This window comes from Choloepus didactylus, chromosome 2, assembly GCF_015220235.1.
Source record: "Choloepus didactylus isolate mChoDid1 chromosome 2, mChoDid1.pri, whole genome shotgun sequence".
NCBI lineage: Eukaryota > Metazoa > Chordata > Mammalia > Pilosa > Megalonychidae > Choloepus > Choloepus didactylus.
Genome location: NC_051308.1, coordinates 90680977 through 90703087, shown reverse-complemented (window position 1 = coordinate 90703087; position 22111 = coordinate 90680977). Strand labels below are relative to the sequence as shown.

Below are 22111 nucleotides of genomic sequence, written 5' to 3'. Positions count from 1 at the left end.
GGACACAGTTGGCACATAAGAAAAAAAAAAGGAAATATAGAATGTAAGCTTCGTATCAGTGTTGAATTTCTTGAACTTCTTAGCTGTGCTTAATGGGAATGCATAAAAGAATGGTCTTGTTCATGGGAAATGTATATGTGAATTATATTGTTTGTTCAAGGATGTGTGCAGCTTGCTTTCATATGTTCAGAAGACAGAACAATAGATGATGGATGATATATAGAGAGGGAGGGAGGGAGGGAAAGAAAGAAATGGTGGTGTGATAGGATGTTAAAGTTGGTGGATCTGGGTATCGGGGGAGGGGGGAGGGGTATGCTGGAGTTCTGTGTATGGGGTTTGTATTGTTTTTGCAACTGCTCCTGTAAGTTTGAATTTATTTCAAAATAAAATTAAAAAAAAAATAACATACTCTTAAGCACCAATGGATGAAAGGGGAAATCCCAAGTAAAATTAGGAAATACATTGAGGCAAAAGAAAATGAAAACACAACATACTCAAACTTATGGAAGGATAGAAAGGCAGTATTAAAAAAGAAGAAAGATTTCAAATCAGAACCTAGCCTCAAAATTGGAAGAACCAGGAAAAGAAGAGCAAACTAAACCAAAAGTAAGGAGAAGAAAGGAAATAACAAATATTAGAGCAGAAGTAAATGAAAAAGAGAACAACAATTAAAATAAAAAATAAAGAGAATCAACAAAACCAAAAGTTGGTTCTTTGAAGAGATAAGTAAAACTGACAAACTTTTAGCAAGAATGATGAAGAAAAAAAGAGATGTCACAAATAACTAAATTCTGAAATAAAAAAAGGGACATCACTACTAACCCCACTAAACTAAAAAGGACCATAAGAAGATACTATGAACAACTGTATACCAACAAATTAAATAACACAGATAAAATGGACAAATTCCTAGAAACACATAAATTAAAGAGATTGAATGAGTGATGATAATTTAAAAATCCTCCCAGCAAAGAAAAGCCCAGGAACAGATGTCTTCACAGGGGAATTTTATGAAACATTCCAAAAAGAAATAGCACCAATCTCACTCAAACTCTTCCACAAAATTGAAGAGGGGGAAACATTCCCTAATTTATTTTACAAGGACATCATCCTAATACCAAAGTCAGATAAAATTACCACAAGAAAAGACAATTAAAGACCACTCTTTCTTATGAATACAGATGCAAAAATCCACAACCAAAAACTAGTAAACCTAATCCAACAGCATGTTAGAAGAATGATACATCATGATCAACTTGGATTTATTCCAGGTATGCAAATGCACTTCAACATAAGAACAACAATTAATGCAATAGATCACATTAACACAATGAAGGGAAAAAAAACACATGATCATCTCTATGGACACAGAAAAGGCATCTGACAAAATACAGTACCTCCTCTTAATAAAACCACTCAAAACACTATGAATAGTAGGAAACTTTCTCAACATGATAAAAGGCATATATGAAAAACTCACAGCTAATATTCTACCTAATGGTGAGAGACTGAAAGCTTTCCCTCTAAGATCAGCAACAAGACAAGGATGCCCACTGTCAACATGGCTATTCAACATTGTACTGGAAATTCTTGCTAGAATAATTAGGCAAAAAAAAAAAAAAAGAAAGAAAAGGCATCCAAATTGGGAAGGAAGAAGAAAAACCTTCCCTATTTGCAGAAAATCCTATCTACAGAAAATCCTAAAAAATCCACAACAAAGCACTGAAAGCTAATGAATGAGTTCAACAAAGTGACAGGGTACAAGATCAATACCCAAAAATCAGTAGTGTTTCTATACATAAGCAATGAACAATCTAAAGAAAAAATCAAGAAAAAAATGTCCATTTACAATAGCAACTGAAAGAATCAAATATCTAGGAATAAATCTAATCAAAGATGTTAAGTACTTGTACACAGAAAACTATAAATCATTGCTAAAAGAAATCCAAGTAGATCTAAATAAATGGAAGGACATATTATGTTCATGGATTAGAAGACCAATATTGTTAAGATAGCAATTCTATCCAAACCAATTTACAGATTCACTGCAATTCCAATAAAAATTCCAACAGCCTTCTTTGCATATAAGGAAAAGCCAATCATCCAATTTATATGGAAGGGTAAGGGGCTCTGAATAGCCAAAGCCATCTTGAAAAAGAAGAATGAAGTTGGAGGACTCAAACTTTCTGATTTTAAAACTTATTACAAGCCACCGTAACCAAAACAGCATGGTAGTGGCACAAGGTCAAATATATAAAACAATGGAATTAAATTGAAAGTTCAGAAATAGACCCTCACATTTATGGCCAACTGATTTTTGACAAGGGGGCAAAGACCACTTAGTTGGGAAAGAATAGTCTCTTCAAAAATGGTGCTAGGAAAACTGGATGTCTACATGGAAAAGAATAAAGGTGGAGCCCTACCTCACACCATATACAAATATCAACTCAAAATGTATCAAAGACCTAAATACAAGAATCAAAACTATCAAACTCCTGGAAGAAATCATAGGGAAGCATCTTCAAGACCTTGTGTTAGGCCGTGTTTCCCTAGATTTTACACCCAAAGCACAAGCAATAAAAGAAAAAATAGATACTGGGAACCCATCAAAATTTAAAACTGCTCATCAAAGGACTTACCATGAAAGTAGAGAGTCAGCCTCACAGAATGGGAGAAAACATCTGGAAATCACATATCCAATAAGGGTTTACTATCAAGAGTATATAAAAAGTCCTTCCATTTAACAACAAAAAGATAAACAACCCAACTAAAAAGTTGGCAAAATAATTGAATACACATTTCTCCAAAGAAGATATACAAATGGCCAAAAAGCACATGAAAAGATGCTCAACATCATTAGCCATCAGAGAAATGCAAATCAAAACCACAATGAGATACCATTTCACACCCAGTAGAATGGCTACTATTTAAAAATGGAAAATTACAAGTGTTGAACAAGATGTGGAGAAATAGGAACAATCGTTCATTATTGGTGGAAATGTAAAATGTTGTGGTCTCTGTGGGAGACAGTTTGGTGGTTCATCAAAAAGTGGATAAATGAGTGGATAAACAAAATGAGGTATATACACAGGATGGAATGCTATGCAGCAGTAAGAAGGAACAAGGTCCTGAAACATATGGCAACATGGATGAACCTTGAAGATACAATATTGAGTGAAATAAGTCAGACACAAAAGGAGAGCTATTGTATGTTACCACATCTAGGAACTCCCTGAACAATGTAAAATCAATGTCTTATAATGTAGAATATTGGTGACCTAGTGATACAGAAGCTAGTGAGGGGGAATGATAATCTAATATGTTCAGTTATGTTAATGATGGTAAATTCAAAGGTATGGGAATAGATGGGGTGATGATTGTTTGTTAATGGGATTATAAGTATCAGAGTTGTATTGAAGGTGAATAGGATTGAAAGGGATTGTTTAAAGGCATGTATCCCACAGATCAGCACAACAAATATAGATAGGTGCTTGCATGATACACTTCTAAGACATAACACTAGTACAGAGAGTTGACAACAGAATGGTATATGGGAAAAATCTGCCTATTGCATACTAGGGACTATAATTAATAGGAATACCATACTAGTGCCAGAAAAATACTAGGGACAAAATAATTAAGGGCTCAAAAGAGCTGCAAGGTGTTTTGGGTTATGAGAATTATTTAAAATGGACAGTGATGAGGATTGTACAACTGAGTGATGATGACGTGAGATGTGGATGGATTATCGTGAACATAAAACAAAAAAAGAAAGTTAAGTATGGAATTACCATATGACCCAAGCAATCCCATTACTAGGTATATACCCACAAGAACAGAAAGCAAGGACTTGAATAATATTTGCCCACCAATATTCATAGTGGCATTATTCAAAATTGTCAGAGGTTGGAAGAAAACCAAGTGTTCATCAACCGAGGAAATGATAAACAAAATATAGTACATACACAGAATGGAACCTTATTCAGCCATAAAAAGGAATGAAGCTGATACGTGTGACAACACTGATGAAACCTGAAGACCTCATGTTAAGTGAAATAAGCCAGAAACAAAAGGACAAATATTGTGTGATCTCATTGATATGAAGTAATTAGGATAAGCAAACTCATAGAGTCATAATCTAGAATACAGTTTACCAGGGGACGGGGTGTGGATAGGGAATGGGGAATTAGGGCTTAAAATGTACAGAGTTTCTATTGGGAACAATGGAAATGTTTTAGTGATGGATGGTGGTAATGGTAGCACAACATTGTGAATGCAATTAGCAGTACTGTAATAGATATCTGAACATGGTTAAAAGGAGAACTATTAAGTTGTTTATATGGTTCTAGAATAAAAATTTAGAAAAAAAATCTATGGAACTGCACAACACAAATTATGAACCCTAAGCCAAACTATGGGCTATACTTAATAGTGCAATTATAAAAATGTGCTATCATCTATTGTAACAAATGTATCATCACACCAATGCAAGGTATAAATAATAGGGCATACAGGAATTCTGTATTTTATGCATGATTGTTCCATAAACCCACAACTTCTCTAATAGAAAAAAATGATATGGAAGATGGGGGAGTGAACGAGGGTGCACATGGGACAGGAATGGTCATGTGTGTATGGTTTCTAAGGCAGGGTGATGGGTATATGGGGATTCACTATACTATTTTGTCTACCTTTGCGTATGTTAGAAACTCTTCATAACAATACATTTTAAAGAAAAACTAAAAAAGGATGCTGTATATGTTGAGAATTTTATATACTTGCAAAATTTAATAAAATTTGACCTAGTAAAATACAACTCTAATTGAAAATGTGCAATTTGTCAAATTGATTTAAACTGGATTTTAACTGGTAATCTTCCTATGTTTATCATATTACAACATTTTAGATTTGCCAGATTTATAAATTTAATTTATTAGACTTATAAGGGTGAATTAAACACTTGAGAGGATTTTGTTTAAAAGGAACTCGAAGACATTAAATTTATAAAAGTAGTTTAAAATATTTGAAAAATTTTAACTATCTAAGTATGTAAATGACACCAAACATTGTTCAAAGTACCCTCAAAAGTGCTGTTACAAAATGTCTGTAAGACTGAAAGAGGTGGGATGGGGGATTGTATGACACCAGAGATAAAGACAGATAATGAAGACTGTTGTATAACTTGGCAAAAACTGGAGTGGTCGACTGTTACTAAATGTACAAATACAAAAATGTTCTCACATGTGGGAGAACAAATGAATATCAACCATGCAAAGTGTTGAAAAAGTGATGGTATTTGAGAAAAAAAACATAATCAAAGCAAACTGGAGCCTATGGTCAACAGTAGCATTGTAATATGCTTCCATTAAATGTAATAAGGCAATATACCAAAGTTAAATGTGTATGAGAGGGGGATATAAGGGAGGGATATGGGATTCTTGGTAGTGGTGTTGTTTTCTGTCCTTACTAATATATTGTATTGTATGACACTTTATTATTCTTATTATTATCTTTTTTATTATTCACCAAAAGAAAAAAAAAAAACTTTTTCATAGTAATCAATATGTTCAAGTGCTGACTGTGGTGATAAATGTACAACTATATGATGATACCATGAACAACTGATTGTACACTGTGGAAAATTGTATGTTACGTGAATATATCTCTATAAAATTGCAGGAAAAATGTAAATAAGGGTAAAAGTGCTGGAGAAAACATGGAGAGAGGGATGCACCTATTTACTGTTGATGAGGAGGCAGAATGGTGTAGCCTTTCTGGAGGTCACTGTGGTGGTTCCACAGGAAGCTAAGTATGTGGGGGCCATAAGGTCCTACAACCTCATAATGGGGTACGTACTTAGAAGATCTGAGAGCAGAGGCATGAATGGACATTTGCACATTGGTATTTATGGAGGCAGTATTCATGATTTGCAGTGGGTGGAGGTGGCCTAAGGGTACACTGACTGAGGAACAGAGTGGCGACCTGTGGTGTATGCATGCAATGGAATATTGATCAACAATGAGAAGGAGTGAAGTTGTGAGACACACAAGGAGGTGAATGGATTCTGTAGACAGTATTTTGAGTGAAGTATGCCGGAAACAAAGGCAAACACTATAATGCCTCACCGATATGGACTAACTACAATGTGTAACCTCAGAATTGAATCTTAGAGCACAGCCTAACAGGGAAATGATTATTGTATTGGTCCCTCGATTGTAAGCTTTTACAGCAGTCAAATCTATTCCTGAATCGTAATGGGTATCTCCAAACTCTGAGATGTTGATCCCTTGGTGTACAACCTGATTGGTCTGTGGAACATTGGATATCTGTGTGACACCTAAAACTCAGAGCTAGAGCTCGGCAGATATGAATGTCAGTATTAATGCATACAGCAATTATTAATTAAAAAAAAAAAAAAAGCTGAAAAAGAGCCCAGACTTCAATTAGAGATTTAAATGAAGCAGATCTGGTTAAGACTAGGGCAAATCGGGCCAAAGGGTAAGGGTTGAAACTGACTGTGTGTTAAAACGTCAACTTCCATGTGAGACCAAAGGAAGAAATGTATATTTGGTGTAGGATCTATATTTTCTAAACAATATAACTTCTACAATCAGTTTGTTCAAACACCACAATTACATGGAACTTTGAATAGGAAGTGAGATACGTCAGGTCTGTATAGGTTAGAGTGAAATAGCAACACATCCCAAAGTAATTTGGGTGGAGAATAAAAATATATATTCAGGGCCCCCCGAGGAGCTGGCGGAGGATGCAGAGGTGTTGGACTTCCTCACCTGGATCGTTGCTGATGTTGTCACAAACCCTGGGGACTGATGGCTTGACATGCTGAGCCCTCTGTCTTGGGGCTTGCCCCTATGAAGCTTGTTACTGCAAAGGAGAGGCTAAACCTGCTTATAATTGTGCCTAAGGGTCTCCCTCTGAGTGCCTTTTTGTTGCTCAGATGTGGCCCTCTCTCTCTAACTAAGCCACCTTGGCAGGTGATCTCATTGCCCTCCCCTCTACGTGGGACCTGACTCCCAGGGGTGTAGATCTCCCTGGCAATGCAGGATATGACTCTGGGGATGAATCTGGACCTGGCATCGTGGGATTGAGAACATCTTCTTGACCAAAAGGGGGATGCAAAATGAAATGAAATAAAGCTTCGGTGGCTGAGAGATTTCAAATGGAGTCAAGAGGTCACTCTGGTGGACATTCTTACACACTACACAGATAACACATTTTAGGTTTTATTGTACTGGAAGAGCTAGAAGTAAATACCTGAAACTACCAAACTCCAACCCAGTAGCCTTGACTCTTGAAGATGACTGTATAACAATGTAGATTACAAGGAGTGACAGTGTGATTGTGAAAACGTTGTAGATCACACTCCCTTTACAGATGGATAAGTAGATAAACGGGGACAAAAACTAAATGAAAAATAGGGTAGAATGGGGGGGATGATTTGGGTGTTCTTTTTATTTTTATTTTTATTTTTTATTCTGATTCTGATTCTCTCTGGTATAAGTAAAATGTTCAAAAATAGATTGGGGTGATGAATGCACAACTATTTGATGGTACTGTGAACCCCTGATTGTACACCATGGATGACTGTATGGTATGTGAATATATCTCAATAAATAAAATAAAAAAAAAAAAAGGAATGGAAGAGGGTTCCAACAGTAACAAAAGTATAAACCAAAAAAACACTATAAAAATTTTTCATTCTTACAAAAAAAAAGCAGTGCTGTTACCATCTGCTAGACTTAGAAACAAAAAAAGTTTTGTAGCTTGAACTTAAAGCCTAAGGAAGAATGAGTTTTAATATTTATTTTATAATTTTAATAAAACAAACATTAATTTTAACAACCACTAGAATAGAAAAAGGTGAAAATAAAAATTCTCACCACTCAAACAGTATTTAAGGATTAAAGCAATTTCAAGAAAAAAATTAAAAGTAGTTTACATGAACCATACCAACCATTTGTATTATAGCTACATGCAATCTGGCTTCTTCTATTAAAACTTCATCTGTTGGAGACTCCTCCTCTTCTTGTTCATTATGCGAAACACGGGAAAACCGAGCAGCATCAGACTAAGTTTAAAAGCATATAAAGATAAAATTAAAAATACATAGAAATGATTAGGCGCTTGCATGTGCTATGCTCAACAAAGACTCCAATAACTCATATCAGAATTGCTAAAATGAAGGGCTATATATAACTTGGGTAATGTCTTCCATATAAAAAGCATTGCTTTCAATTGTGGTTTAGAAACCAAATTCTTCCCCAAACCTGTCTATGCTTGAAAACTCTCTGAAGCAATGTGTGCTTTCCACTTTTTATAAAACTTATAAGGGGAGAGATCTCTCAGTACATCAACCTGGTGGAAACATCAGCACAGGGGAAGCCACTGATCACTACTCAACCAGCCAGTTTGTAAAAACATCAATTCTCCTAAAATACTTCCTGTATTTGGCAAATAAGACTGGATTGCCAATACTTTCTCTTTAGAGATAGAATTCAAATGCTTGATTTCACCAAGATAGCAAGGCTAGCAAATATTTATCCTGTTTTCTGACATTTAATTAGCAGAATCAAGTTTTTTGTAATAGACTAAAGCAAGAGAAACCAACCCAGGGAGGCAAAGGGAACTATTCTTTTCCAGGTATCAACTCACAGGATTGATGTATTCAATCATGGTTTTTTCTTCTACTAAGGTCCAATTAACATTTGTCAAAATTTTTTCTGTTTTAAATAAAGTCACTGTGTTCTGTATTATCTCCTGTATGTGCTTAATGGCATTTTGCATGGCCAGTTGTCTTGGGAGAGAAATAACACACAAACCTATGACAAAGAAGAGCAAGGGCCTTAACAGAGTACAGTGTAATGTCGGCAAGGAGATGCAAACAGTTTGCATGATTATGTAGTGAAATCTTAAGATCACCTGCATAGCCAAACTGGAACAGTTAAACCAAGGCCAACTTTTTGTCCAAACTTTCTAGAAAATTACCCAATTATCTATTTCCTTTTGGCTGTGTAGCTCAACTTTATCTGACTAAACTGCTAAAGAATGTTTTATTAGTTTCCTTTCTTTCCCTATAGCTATAGACATGACTTGCTATTTGAAGCCACTCAAAAAAATATTTTTCTAAATGTAGAACACTACTTGTGTCTTCCACAGCAAGAAGGGCTGCTTATCAAACTGTAAATTTCTGGTCTCTACCCCATATCTGCTGCGGTAGATTGAATTATATACCCCAATGAAAGACATGTTATTAACCTTAATCCACATTCCTGTTTACAAATGGTGTAAGTCAGGGCGTGGACTCCTTTGTGAAGAGGATCTTAGAAGGTCCTATTTAGGTGTGGCCAACTGAATCAGGTTGGGTCTTTTTTTTTTTTTTAATTTTCTTTTTTTATTTTGAAATAAATTCAAAGTTATGGGAACAGTTGCAAAAGCAATACTAACCCCATACTCAGAATTCCATCATACCCTGACCCTCCTCCCCTGATAGCCCAATCCACCAACTTTAGCATGCTGTCGCATCACTATTTCTTTCCCTCACTCCCTATCTATCATCCATCATATATTGCTCTGTCTTCTGAACATATGAGAGCTAGCTGCTCACACCCTTGAACAAACACTATAATTCACGTATGTGCTTCCCATGAACAAGAACATTCTTTTATGCAATCCCATTAAGCGCAGCTAAGAAGTACAAGAGATTCAACAATGATACAAAGCTTACATTCTATATTTCCTTTTCCTTATGTCTCAACTGTGACCCTTTGAGCCTCCTGTCCTCCATCCTCCAATCCTATCCAGGTTCATCCTTGGCATTCAATTGTCATCTATTTAGACTGTCTTTTTTTTTTTTTTTTCAATTGTGGAAACATATATACAGCCTAAATCTTCCCATTCCACCCCTTCCCTAGCCTTCCAATAGTGGGATTAATCACATTTAGAATGTTGTAATGCTCTTTCCCACCATCCATTACAAGAAATTTCCCTTCACCTCAAACAGCAACCCTACACTCATTTCTTAACTCCCCATTGCCCCTTCCCCCATTTCTCTTAACGCATACTCTATTTTTCATCTCTATGGTTATATTCTCTAACAATTTCTTTGTGTTTACTGTGGGACTTAAAATTAATCTCTTAAATCCATAACAATCTTGTTTTTCTTTGATACCACCTTCATTTCAATAGGATACATAAACTATGTTCCTATACTCCTCCATTCCCCCACCTTTATATAGTTGTCTAAAATTATATATTTTACGTTGAGTTCAAAACCACTGATTTGTCATTAGAGTTTGTGTATTTTATATCATGTAGGAAGTAAATAGTGGAGTTACAGTTCAAAAATTATTGACTTCTATTTGTATTCCATCGTGTTTGGAGAATGTGCTTTGAGTACATTCAATTTTTTTTTTTTTTAATTTCTTGAGGCTTGTTTTATGTCCCAGCTTATGGTCCCTTCTGGAGAAAGATCCATGATCACTAGAGAAAAATGAGTGTCCTGGTGATTTGGGATGTAAGGTACTATATATGTCTGTTAAAATTCTCTATATCTCTTTCTCCTTTCTTTGTTTCTCTGTCAGTAGGGCTCCCTTTAGAATCTGAAGTAGGACAGGTCTTTTATTGGCAAAGTCTCTCAGCATTTGTTTGTCTGTGAAAAATTTAAGCTCTCCCTCAAATTTGAAGGAGAGTTTTGCTGGATAAAGTATTCTTGGTTGGAAATTTTCTTTCTCAGACTTTTAAATATGTCATGCCACTGCCTTCTCACCTCCATGGTGGCCACTGAGTAGTCACTACTTAGTCTTATGTTGTTTCCTTTGTATGTGGTGAATTGCTTTTCTCTTGCTGCTTTCAGAACTTGTTCCTTCTCTTCAGTATTTGACAGTCTGATCAGAATGTGTCTCAGAGTGGGTTTATTTGGATTTATTCTATTTGGAGTTTACTGGGTCAGGTTGGATCTTAATCCATATTAGTGGAGGCCTTAAAACAAGAGTACCCAGAGGCCGATTCAAGGAGAGACAGATTGCCACGTGACAGGAGGCAGATATGTAGGTCAAGGAATCCTGAGGTTTGTGCAAGCCAGCACCAGAATGCTGTGGACTTTGGGGAAAAAGAATGTCCTTGCTGTTGCCCTGATTTTGAACTTCTAAACTTCCAAACTGAAGCAATAAATTTCTGCTGTTAAGCCAACCTATTGTTCAGTATTTGTCATAGCAGCCTGGCAAACTAAGATATCTATAAAGTCAGAATGGCCTGGGAATCTGAATTTTTACAAGTTCACCAACCAATTCTCATACACAATAAAATCTAAATACCACTACAATAGAGAACCCTCAAATTTAACATCTTTGTTTCTTGGCCAGCAAATCTTCAAGTCCAAAACTTGTAGTTTATATTTTCTTGAGGTATGAATTTGAAGTTATAGCTATGAGGCTTACTGACCAAAGAGAAGAACTTAATTAGTGAATAAGTTTAGCCTCCTCACAACTCCATCTCAATAAAGCTGTTTTCTCTTCATTGTGGCACAAGAAACGTCTCAAAAAGAGTTAAAATGGTTTCTAAATATTTCAATTTAACTCCATTTCATTCTCTAAGGGAAACAGTTTAATAGCGGGATTTGAAAATTTGGGGATTTAAAAAAGGCCTAGAGTATCAGTTCACTGTGGCTCAGAATAAAGATGCATTTGACTGCATGCTGAAGAGTCAGCAGCTTACAACTTTGCATTTAAAATTCCCATGGCTGACAGTGATTGTGTAATTCAGATGGTTTGCATGGTATGTGGATATATCTCAATAAAACTTCACTGAAAACAAATGAACGAAAAAAAAAAGAAAAAAATTCCAATGGCTGAGAGCACATAAAGAGAAAATTTATTCATTCGCCCAGTTACTCAGGGAAAATATGAGTTTATGTTGACCCTTGGTGGCAATAATACATTTGATTGAACTCTTGGTGCTTCAGATGATCCTGGAAAAGTATGAGGAGGGACCTAAAAAAAGCATTAAACCAGCAGGAAGGAGTTGATTTGAAACTCTTAATCTCAATTCTATCAAGTACCTCTTAAAAGTGTACTATATGGTATTTCTAGAAAGGGTGAGCAGAGATCTGAGAGGAGAGAAGTACTTGTCATGTAGCTTTGTCCCACAAGTTAAAGAAAATTCTGAGGTTTAGGTAATACAAACAAAAATTTACAGGAGAAAATAAGAAAAGAAAAAATATTACCATGATAGTAAAAACTCCTTGTTGATCTTGCCTTTGAGTATCAGACTAGGAAGAATCACAAGAAAGGAAGCCTGATATTATATCCTAAGCAAAGAGATCAGAATGGTCTGGGAGTCAAAGAAAATTTGTGGGAAGGCAGGTGTGAGCAAACCTTCAGGGATTCAATTAATTTCACTCATGCTTCTCTGATCAAGCATACCTTTTCACTGCAAACAAGAGCAAACCATAACTTAAGGAAAAGGAGAGTTGCCAAAAACCTGCCCTATTCACTAGCCAGCCTCCTTCACATTTGGAGTCCTTGACTTTGAGGTGGACTGTCACAGAAAGTTCTGTAATAGTGCTTACGGGGCACAGTTCCAGGAATGGGCAGAGAGGTGACATTTCTTACGGCTAGGGCAGAGTAAATTCACCAGGCTATTTCCCTGCTTAGAAAAACTCTCTTTCAACTCTACCCTTCCTTTGCCCTCTCAGTTCCATGCTCTCCAAGAAACACTCTGATTAATAGTTTGGTTTATCCAAGAAAGTGGCATTCAAAGGTGAATATCCTTAATAATGAGCACAAGTATCTCAAACACAGAAAAAATCACCCCCATTATAAATGAGCTAATAAACTCATTTTCTGTTTTATCCATATTCTCCTGTGAGTATGTAAACATAAATATCCAAGTGGCTGATCAATTCCAGATACCCTGACAAAATCAAGCCTCTGCACCAACAAAACTGAGGACGAGTCCAAGGGATATTGGACTAGCTAAGGCCCTACTATAACACTTTAATTCACCCCCACACATCCCCAGCCCCACTGCCAACAATTATTTTATTTTGGATTTCTCTATTGATCACGTGTCTTATTGTGTTTTTATTGTACTTACATTTTTTTTTTAATAAACAATAACAAATTCCTTTGGAAACAGGCAACTGTGGCAAACCTGCTAATTACCTCCAATATCCATTCTACCCTTCTTCCTTTCACCTACCGAATCTCCAAGTTTTGGCTGAGCACATGACCAGCTAGGAAAAGACAGTATTTCCCAGCCTCCCTTGCCCATGTATGCCCACGTAACTAAGTTTTGGCCAATGGAATATGAGTGACAATGATATATACAATTTCCAGACTGTGCCCTTAGGAAGCTGCTTACCTGCTATTCTCACCCCCAGTTCCCACCCCCTTTCTCTCTTCCTCACTGGCTGGACTGTAAACATGGTGGATGTGAGACAGTTTCTAAGTCTGCAGGCAAGAGCAACACGCTAGGAAGTGGAGGAGCAACAAAGAGAAGGAACCTGGGTCTGTGGACAACCTTATGGAGCAGAGCCATCCCACCCTTCTGGATTTTTCAGTGAAAAAAAAAATTGTTTGTCTTGTTTAAGCCACTGTTAGTTTAGTTTTTGTTAAACTGGCTGAACCAATACCTTAATTAATACAAAATCTATAAAATAAGACATGAATGATTTCTAAACCAATTTCTTGAACTCCATAAAAAATGTCTCATGACCCCCAGTAACTTATTTGCACTGTTCCCCTTAGTTAATTACTGAGAGAGATATACTTTACCTAATGTCCTAGCTGACTCAGTCATCATGTATGAATTTATTCCCATAGTCAATAGGGATACCACTTGTACATAGAATATAAACTAAAAACAAAACACACAAATAGTCAAAACCAAAACATTAATAAGTTCTTCCAGCAAATTAATCACCAACAAAATTCTTTCTTAATCCACATTTTTAAATCTTGCTTTGGATAAGTAAGTTGAGGCAAAAGGGCTGTCCTGTGGACATCGCTTGAATGCAACATAGTGGGGGCAGAAATTAATTTTCTATCTAAATGAGGAAAAAATATACTTTGTATTCTTGAGGATTTGGACACTGAGAGAAGAACACTCCACAGTTGTCGTTTCCAGCAGCAGTTATACAAAACCAGCAAGGTGGCAAGCATCACAGAAGCAGTTGAAGAACCTGCAGGGTAAGAAATCCCCAGGAACAGTAGGTAGTGGTGACCAGGGAAGTGTGCCTGCCACCAGCATTTACTACAGCTGTTCACAGATCTGAGGAAGCAGTTAAGGAGATTGGTGGGGTATGGAGAGGTGTGGTAGAAAAGCAGAAAGATAATCCCATTAGCAGGTCTTGGCTCTGCAAGTTGTTAGTCATGCATTCTGGAATCAGTTATTTAACCTCAGAGTCAATCACTGAAATAGGGAGTTAACTGCAATTGGCTGATTACAACAATCGCCTGAAATTCTTGTTAAACATGCTGACTCCCAGGCACCTTCCCTGGAGACTGATTCTGTAGGTCTGGGGTGGATCCAAAGGGATTCTTAACATGAGACAGATCTGGGAAACACTGTAAAGTGATACCAAAATGTTGGTTATTGTTTCCTTGACTTGAGTTGAGGCCAATTCTTTGCACAAAAAAGGATTGAAAGAGCTCAGGTGTTGGTTATTCTGTTTTTCATTTGGAGCATGGAAGGACCCAATGTCTTTGCAAAACTATAGGTTTGCTTGAACCCCAAATTAATTCCCATACCATGCCCCCAGATATAAAATGTAAATCTTCAGGACATATGTGGCGAGGAATATGACACTCTTACGAAAAAAACGCTTCCTCTTTTGCTTTTGGGAATTAGGGTACCTGAGTTCTTTCCCTAACATGCTACATACAGAAGACTATCTCTTTGTTAATCAAATTAGTAAATCTACATGCAAAAAGAAGAGGGTTTGGGTTGTTAGCCCAAAAGACGGGTATTCTAAAAATACTGTACTCTTAGGGCTTCTGTGTCAGGAGTAAAACAGCAAGGAAGAAAATATCCAGGGCTATAAATCAGATAATATTAGGAAACTCTGTATGTATACCTTAAAATTAAAATTCCTTGGGAGGTGCACAGGTATCTTTTAAGTGCTTTTCTTCCTCCCAGGAGCAGATTTGGGTTTATCTGACTGGGAGGTGATAGAGGACTGGTCCTGAGGATTTCCAGGAACTCTTCTCCCTAGCTCACACAGTACTGTCACAACTGATGAAGCCACAATACCCCAACACTGCCAGCACATGCTCTTTAGAGCTCCCCTGGATCTCAGTACCACAAGCTTGCCCAGAGATCCACCAGCTACTGCTTGGGGGAAAGACTTTGAGAAAGAGTAGAAAGGAAACCAAGTTTTGTTTTTCACTACAGATAATGGGGTCTTTAGCCAAAATGTTTAAAGAAATTAATTTTTAAAAATCATCCCTAAAGACATAAACATAAGTGGATCCTTAATCAAAAATTTACAAAATCTTTCTTCCCTTAGTATGTTTAACTAGTATTTCATTTTTTTATTCTAACAGTTGTAAGGATCAAAGGGTATTATTTTTTCATGCTTTCTGACAGCTATTGAAAAATAGCTAACATTTATTGAGCACTTATTAAGTGTCAGATACTTTCCTAAGCATGCATCATTCTCAGTCCTTGACTGGAAATTGACCTGGGAACTTGCCCAAGGTCACCGAACCTCTGAATGGTGCAGTCAGGATTTGAACACATCTATAACCACTACATTGCAACATTAAAAAAAAAAAAAAAAAAAAAAAACAACAACAACAACTCTGTTCCTTTCTACTTAAGAAAATGTATTTTTTAAAAATCTAATTCAAAAATAGTTAACTTTACTATAGGATACTATGACCAATGCTACAAAACAAACAAAAACGAATACAAATGATCAAGAGACACGATTTTTCCTACCATTTGCGGTGATTCAACAGTTTGTTCAGCCAGATTATGAACATCAGGAGCCAAGAGTAAGCTAAAAACGCCTTTAATTCCAGACAATGTAATAACAATTCCCAATTTCCAATTATATTCATAACTTAACTGCATCAAAATAGGGCTCACTAAAACAACAGTAAGCAACCTGTGGAAGAAAAACATTAAAAAACATAAATCAGAACTTATGTATTAATGTTATTTGTGGTTGAAACCATGTTCTAAATATAGATTTTCATATAAAATTTTTCAGGAAAGACAATCCAGTTTATTGATAAGTTGTCCAAACATTTTAGGACTAATCAATCTAGTGTCTGAGTTTTGCATATAATACTCAACCCCTGAAAAATGCCAGAAGAGCTACACAAATACAAGAAATTATCATTAACACTAGTGTGCATTGTTTGGATTTTGGTAGCAAATTCTTGGGAGGGAAAACTTGTTTAAAGAAAGCTGGCAAGTTTGTCTATTCCCTGAAAGGTCCTAAAATAACCAGATTCAGAAATTAGGCCAGGATATTTGTAAAAATATTATAGACATAATATAAATTTAGCTTAACCAAATTTTTCTTGATCTCCCACAAAAATCCCAACCTTAATGTCACATAAATAATTTCAATTTGTACATGTATTCTCTACAGACCATTTTTCTATAGGACTCTATGTCAAAATTGACATTCCATTTTTAGGGGATCTATGCTTAGAGGATATTAGTACTGTACTTCAAGCTATTAAAACAAATGAGATTTCAGCAGAAGCAAAATCAGACATCTTCTCAGCCTCAAAAAATATATATTTTGCATCAGTTGCTCAGCTTGGAATTGCACAAGACAATTAAGAGACTTCAAGTCACTGTAGAACAATTTATACTTACCACTTATAATGTGTGTAATTAATTTGGGCAAACTTCTCTGCCTTGCATTCAGGTCTTTTACAAAGTGACTCTTACAAACCTTACCATGCTTACTGAATAGTCTTTCCTTAAAATATTGTTGAGTCCAGCTAAAATAGAACAATTTACGCCATTCTCTGATATTGCAAAGAGGGCGTCAGTATAGAAAAGGCTCTGGAGTCAGTGCACCTGTGTTAGAATTTAGGCTCTGTCTTTTACTAAATATGAAACTTAAAGCAAGTTATTTAACCTCTCTGTGCCTCAATTTATTCATGTGTAGAATGGATATGATACTAATAAAAACTGTATGTACTTCATAAGATTATTATGAAGATTTAATTAAATGAGGCAACATTCACAGGACTTAGAATAATGCTTGGCACACGGTTAGCACTCAATACATGTTAGCAATAATTATGTCCATGCCTTCCCATTTCTTTGCCCTGGCTCATCCTCTCTAAAATGTTTTGCTCAATGATCTCTTCTGGAAAGCCCACCCATACTTTGAGGGACTCTTCAAAGAAGGAAGACTCTCTCCATTAAAGCCTTTCTTCTGATAAGATGGATGGGTAAGTTCACACAAAATCTCTGGCACTCACTAGCCACTTGACTTGGGCAAGGTTCTTAACCTTTCTTGGCCAGCTTCTTTATCTTTAAAATGGAGATTATAATTCCTATCTCCTTATGAAGATGAAATGAGATAATGAATGCGTGGCTGAGGCAAACCATGCACATCCTGAGAAAATAAGAACATGATAATAATAATTACAGCTAACTTAACTGAGCATCTACTATGTGCCAGGCATGTTGCTAAACTCTTGTCCTTGCATTATCTCATTTAATTATCATAGCAACCCTGCCTGTTCCACAGATGAGTAAATTGAAATAATTATCCAAAGTCATATAGCTAACAAATATGGAAGATGACATTTGAACACAGAAATAAGCATAAACACAGTTTAAGTTTTTTTAAAAAAAAGTTCCAGACAGAGAATCAGGGAAAAGATGATAATATGGCTAGTGGCAGAGTGAATCATATAACCCCAACAAAAGACATGTTCTTAATCTTAATCTGTATTCCACTTGTAAATAGGACCTTTTGAAGATGTTATTATTAGCTATGGTGTGGTCAAATTGAATCATATTATTGCAGGCCTTGTAAAGAGAGGAAATTCAGACACAATCAATCATCAGAAACCAGAAACTGAAGGAATCCAGAAAACATAAAAGCCAGAACTCAGAGAAAACCACAGGAGAAGACCAAGGACATCACCATGTGATGGAGGACTGTCGCCAGATCACTACTCACTGTGGAAGAAAGCACAGCCTTGCCAACATCTTGATTTTGCTAGTCTTCAAAACCATGAGCCAATAAATTCTTGTTTAAGCCAACCCACTGTGTGGTATCTGTCCTGGCAGCCCTGGCAAACTAAGACAAGGCTACCGATTTGGAAGTGAAATGCAGGACTGTGGACACATACTTCTGTGTGAGAGTGACTATCTGAGTTGCATGCATGCCTTCAGAGTCAGCAGAGGCAGTTTCCATGAGAACCTGTTATAAAGTAAGTTCAGGTGGCCTCAGGAAAAAATAGTGTTTTCAGAGACACTACTCTTTATTCTGATGGAAAACACAATTACCCTGAGTGGACAATGGGCATTCTAGAAAAAGCATGCTCATGGAAGTCAACTTAAAATCCCAACTCTGCCCTTACAAGCTAGGTGACTTCAGGCAAGTTTTTAACCTCTGTGGACTTCATCTGTAAAATGATGCAATAACACCTACCTCACAGGATTATACTAAAATTCATGGTAAGTGCTTAGCAAATGGCTATATCATAGCTATGATGAGAACAAATGATGATGATGGTCAAAATAAACAAAAATGTTAGGATCCATTAATCAAGTTAATTGGTGCTCAAATTTAACATGCATAAGAATCACCTAGAGAGCATTAAAAGTTTACTGGTTTGCCAATGTTCATAGCAGCAGTATTCACAAAAGCCAAAAGGCAGGAACAACCTATTGTCCATCAACCAATGAATGGATAAACAAAAATGTGGTACATATACATATACATATATATATATATATATATATATATATATATATATATATATGTATGTATGTATTTCCATATGGAATATTATTCAGCCATAAAAAGGAATGAAGTTCTGATACATGCTAAAACATGGATGAACCTTGAAAACATTATGCTAATTGAAATAAGCCAGACACAGAAGGATACATGCTGTATGATTTCTTATATTAAATATCTAGAATAAACAAACTCATAGAGACAGAAAGTAGATTAGAGGTTATCAGAAGCTGGGGGCAGGGAGAATGGGGAGTTATTACTTAACGGATAAAGAGTTTCTGTTTTGGGTGATGGAAAGGTTTTAATAATGGAAGGTGGTGATGATAGCACAACACTGTAAAAGTAATGTCACTGGATCATACATTTAAAAACAGTTAAAATGGCAAATTTTATGTTTTATGTATATTTTTTATATATGTTGCCACAATAAAAATGAATAAACAAACAAATAAATCTTCCTGGATCTAATCTCCAGAGGTTTAAGTCAGTAGGCTGGGGTGGGCCCATGAATTTGCATTTCTAACATGGGTGAAGCCGAAGTTGTAGGTCTACCCCCTCATTTCACAGATGAAACCTTGAAAAATAAACTGACTTTCCTCCAGTTTCACAGCAAGGTAATGTCAGGGCACTGACAAAAATGCAGGTTTCCTAATTGCATATCCAGAGCACTTTTTGCCGTATCCTGCTGTGTCCCATTCTAATTCCAGGCTCAGTAAGCAAACTTTAAAATATAAATCTTACCTTACAAAATTCACTGTCACAAACAAGATGAACATGAAACTTAGAGTCTGAAGTCTAAAATACTTGATTTCTCCACATCCAATCACAATGCCAAAGAAAGTATATATTAAATGTTCGAATACAGATGAAAACATCATTAAGAACCTAGGACAGATGAAAGGGAAATATTCTACTTTTATATTCTACTTAAATATTCTACATTTCCCATAAAAGCATGTGCCTTATATCTGCCATTCTTGTCTTAACAGAGGACTTTGCCTCCATTATTGTTATAAACAATATCTCAAAGGGTTTTGTTCAACTAAAAACACCCAGTTCCGTATTCCCCATTACCCTCATCCCACCAATACTCATGGGGCTGTCTCTCACAGGATAGTAAGAGCAAGGCAGGAAAATGATGGCCTCCCCAGGATGGTGATGGGTCAGTTTCTCTGGGATTAGCTGTCAGAATAGCAATGGTATAACTGGGGTTGCTGCAAGGGAGTACCGGTAAACATTGACTTTTGGAAAAGTTGATGGGATCACTTCAGTGCCTCTGCACAACTTCTCCCTCTGTAATTTGCATGTACTCTTCCCCTTACCAGAAAGTTGCTCCTGTCTGCTTCCCCATTTAGTGAAATCCTAAAAATCTGGTAAGGCTAACTCTAGTATCATACTCTCCCTGAAGTTATCCTCCTCAACTCCCTACAGTGTCCACTGTCTACCCACCATGGTTCTTAAGCAGAGGAGAGCATAAGAAACACCCAGATTGCTTCCCCCAAAACTACGTGCCTACCCCCACGCCAAGATTCTTATTGAGTAGACCAGTGCACAGTGATTAGGGCAAAGGGCTGAGGCCTCAGCGGAGTATATGTTCTGTTCTGGTTCCACGTGTAACATGCCTGGGTCTGGGCCAGTTCTGACTTCTACTGGCAGACCCCAGGTCCCATCTCCCCTTTGTTTCCTCCCTTGGGGCTTTCCCTTTCAGCTGAAGGAAAAGTGTGTATACCCCACAAACTAGTCCCCTTACAGGTGGGTCCTGAGATCCTCACTCGGAAAGAAGCATTAAGAACTTTCATTTTAGCTGCAGATATAAACCAGGTTCTCCAATACAACTTCACCCACAATTAAGCAGAAACTCTGATTCTTCATCTGATTCCCGTATCTTAACAATTGATTCAGAATTCCTAGAGGGGAAGGGTATGAGTGGAACATCAAACCCAAATGCTTAGTTTTCTGAAAATTCAGAAATCATGGAATAACTCAGTCCAAAACTTTTTGTATTCTTCCACGGTACCTAAAAAAAGGCCTTACATATAGTAGGATCCTAGTAAATATATAATTATTTACACTGATCATTAGTTTTTTACATAAATATGTCTACCACTTAATAATGAGTGCCTTCTGAGAAGGGGCCTATCTTCATAGCCCAAAACTTAACATATAACATCCAGGCTACAGTAGACATTAAGGATTGGTTGAATGGAGGAAAAAACAACTGAATGAAAAGAATGAATAATTTATAATGACACTGACAGGCAGCATGATTGAGTTTAGGAAACTGTCCAAATTTTGACTCCAACTGTGTGTTCTATGAAGTAGTTATTTACAAGCTTCTGGATCTTATTAATCAGTCAAGTTTCAGTCACACTCGTGCAAAACAAGAATAGCTATATTATACATAGCAATTTTTTCTATTTTGCTAAGCAGAGTTATTTTTTTAATAAAGGTACCATCTTCTATCACTGACATTTTATAAAAGAAAGGACATTTTAAACACCCCAAAAAACAGGAAGGACATAATCTCAGAATAATGGGCAGTCCTTTAAATTAAATAAATTAATCTTCATGGGAAAAGTACAATTGTCTGTTTTCCTCATTTTAACATTTGCTTTCATCCCATGTGGCAATTTCTACATTAGACTACAATTTGGTATCAAATAATTCTGAAATAATTCTGTAATTTAGCATGGTATCTCAGAACAGGGCTAACTTATTTGTCTGAGAAGATGGGTAAATGGTTTTCCTTCTGTCCAGGGACATCCCTGTGACATTCTGCATTACCAGGTATAAAGAATAGGAAAGAGTTTTGCTGGTGTTGCATCTTTCTGCTACTTTTCTTTTCCAGTGGAACTGTCATTCAGGAAAATTATGAAGGAGAAGAATACATTTAAAAAAATTTTTTAATCACACAATTCAAAGTAAATTTCTATCAAAGAGTCATGTATAAACAGCACTATGGTCTCAATACACTGATAGATTAATCATAACAGGAATATCAATTAATGTCAATAATTGTTGGTATGTTAGGTTCTTTTCAAATATAACTGATAGTAAATGAAAAGGTGGAAAAAAATTATTTAAGGGGAGTTTTATTAGTGTCCATGAAAGCAGGACCCCATAAACATCGAACTTCTATGAGCT

General features: G+C 36.3%; 1 protein-coding gene across 1 annotated transcript in view; it reads right to left on the bottom strand.

The window, feature by feature from the left end:
• Window positions 1-22111, bottom strand: part of SLC9C2 (solute carrier family 9 member C2 (putative)) — a gene marked incomplete at its 3' end in the record, with an annotated part of 93314 nt that overhangs the window by 49523 nt on the left and 21680 nt on the right. Inside the window, exons 8-12 of the mRNA XM_037825330.1 lie at window positions 19709-19852; window positions 15961-16129; window positions 13794-13875; window positions 8674-8840; window positions 7976-8089 (exon numbers count right to left, since the gene is read on the bottom strand). Coding sequence (XP_037681258.1) covers window positions 7976-8089; window positions 8674-8840; window positions 13794-13875; window positions 15961-16129; window positions 19709-19852 — 676 coding nt within the window. The remainder of the gene's footprint in view (window positions 1-7975; window positions 8090-8673; window positions 8841-13793; window positions 13876-15960; window positions 16130-19708; window positions 19853-22111) is intronic.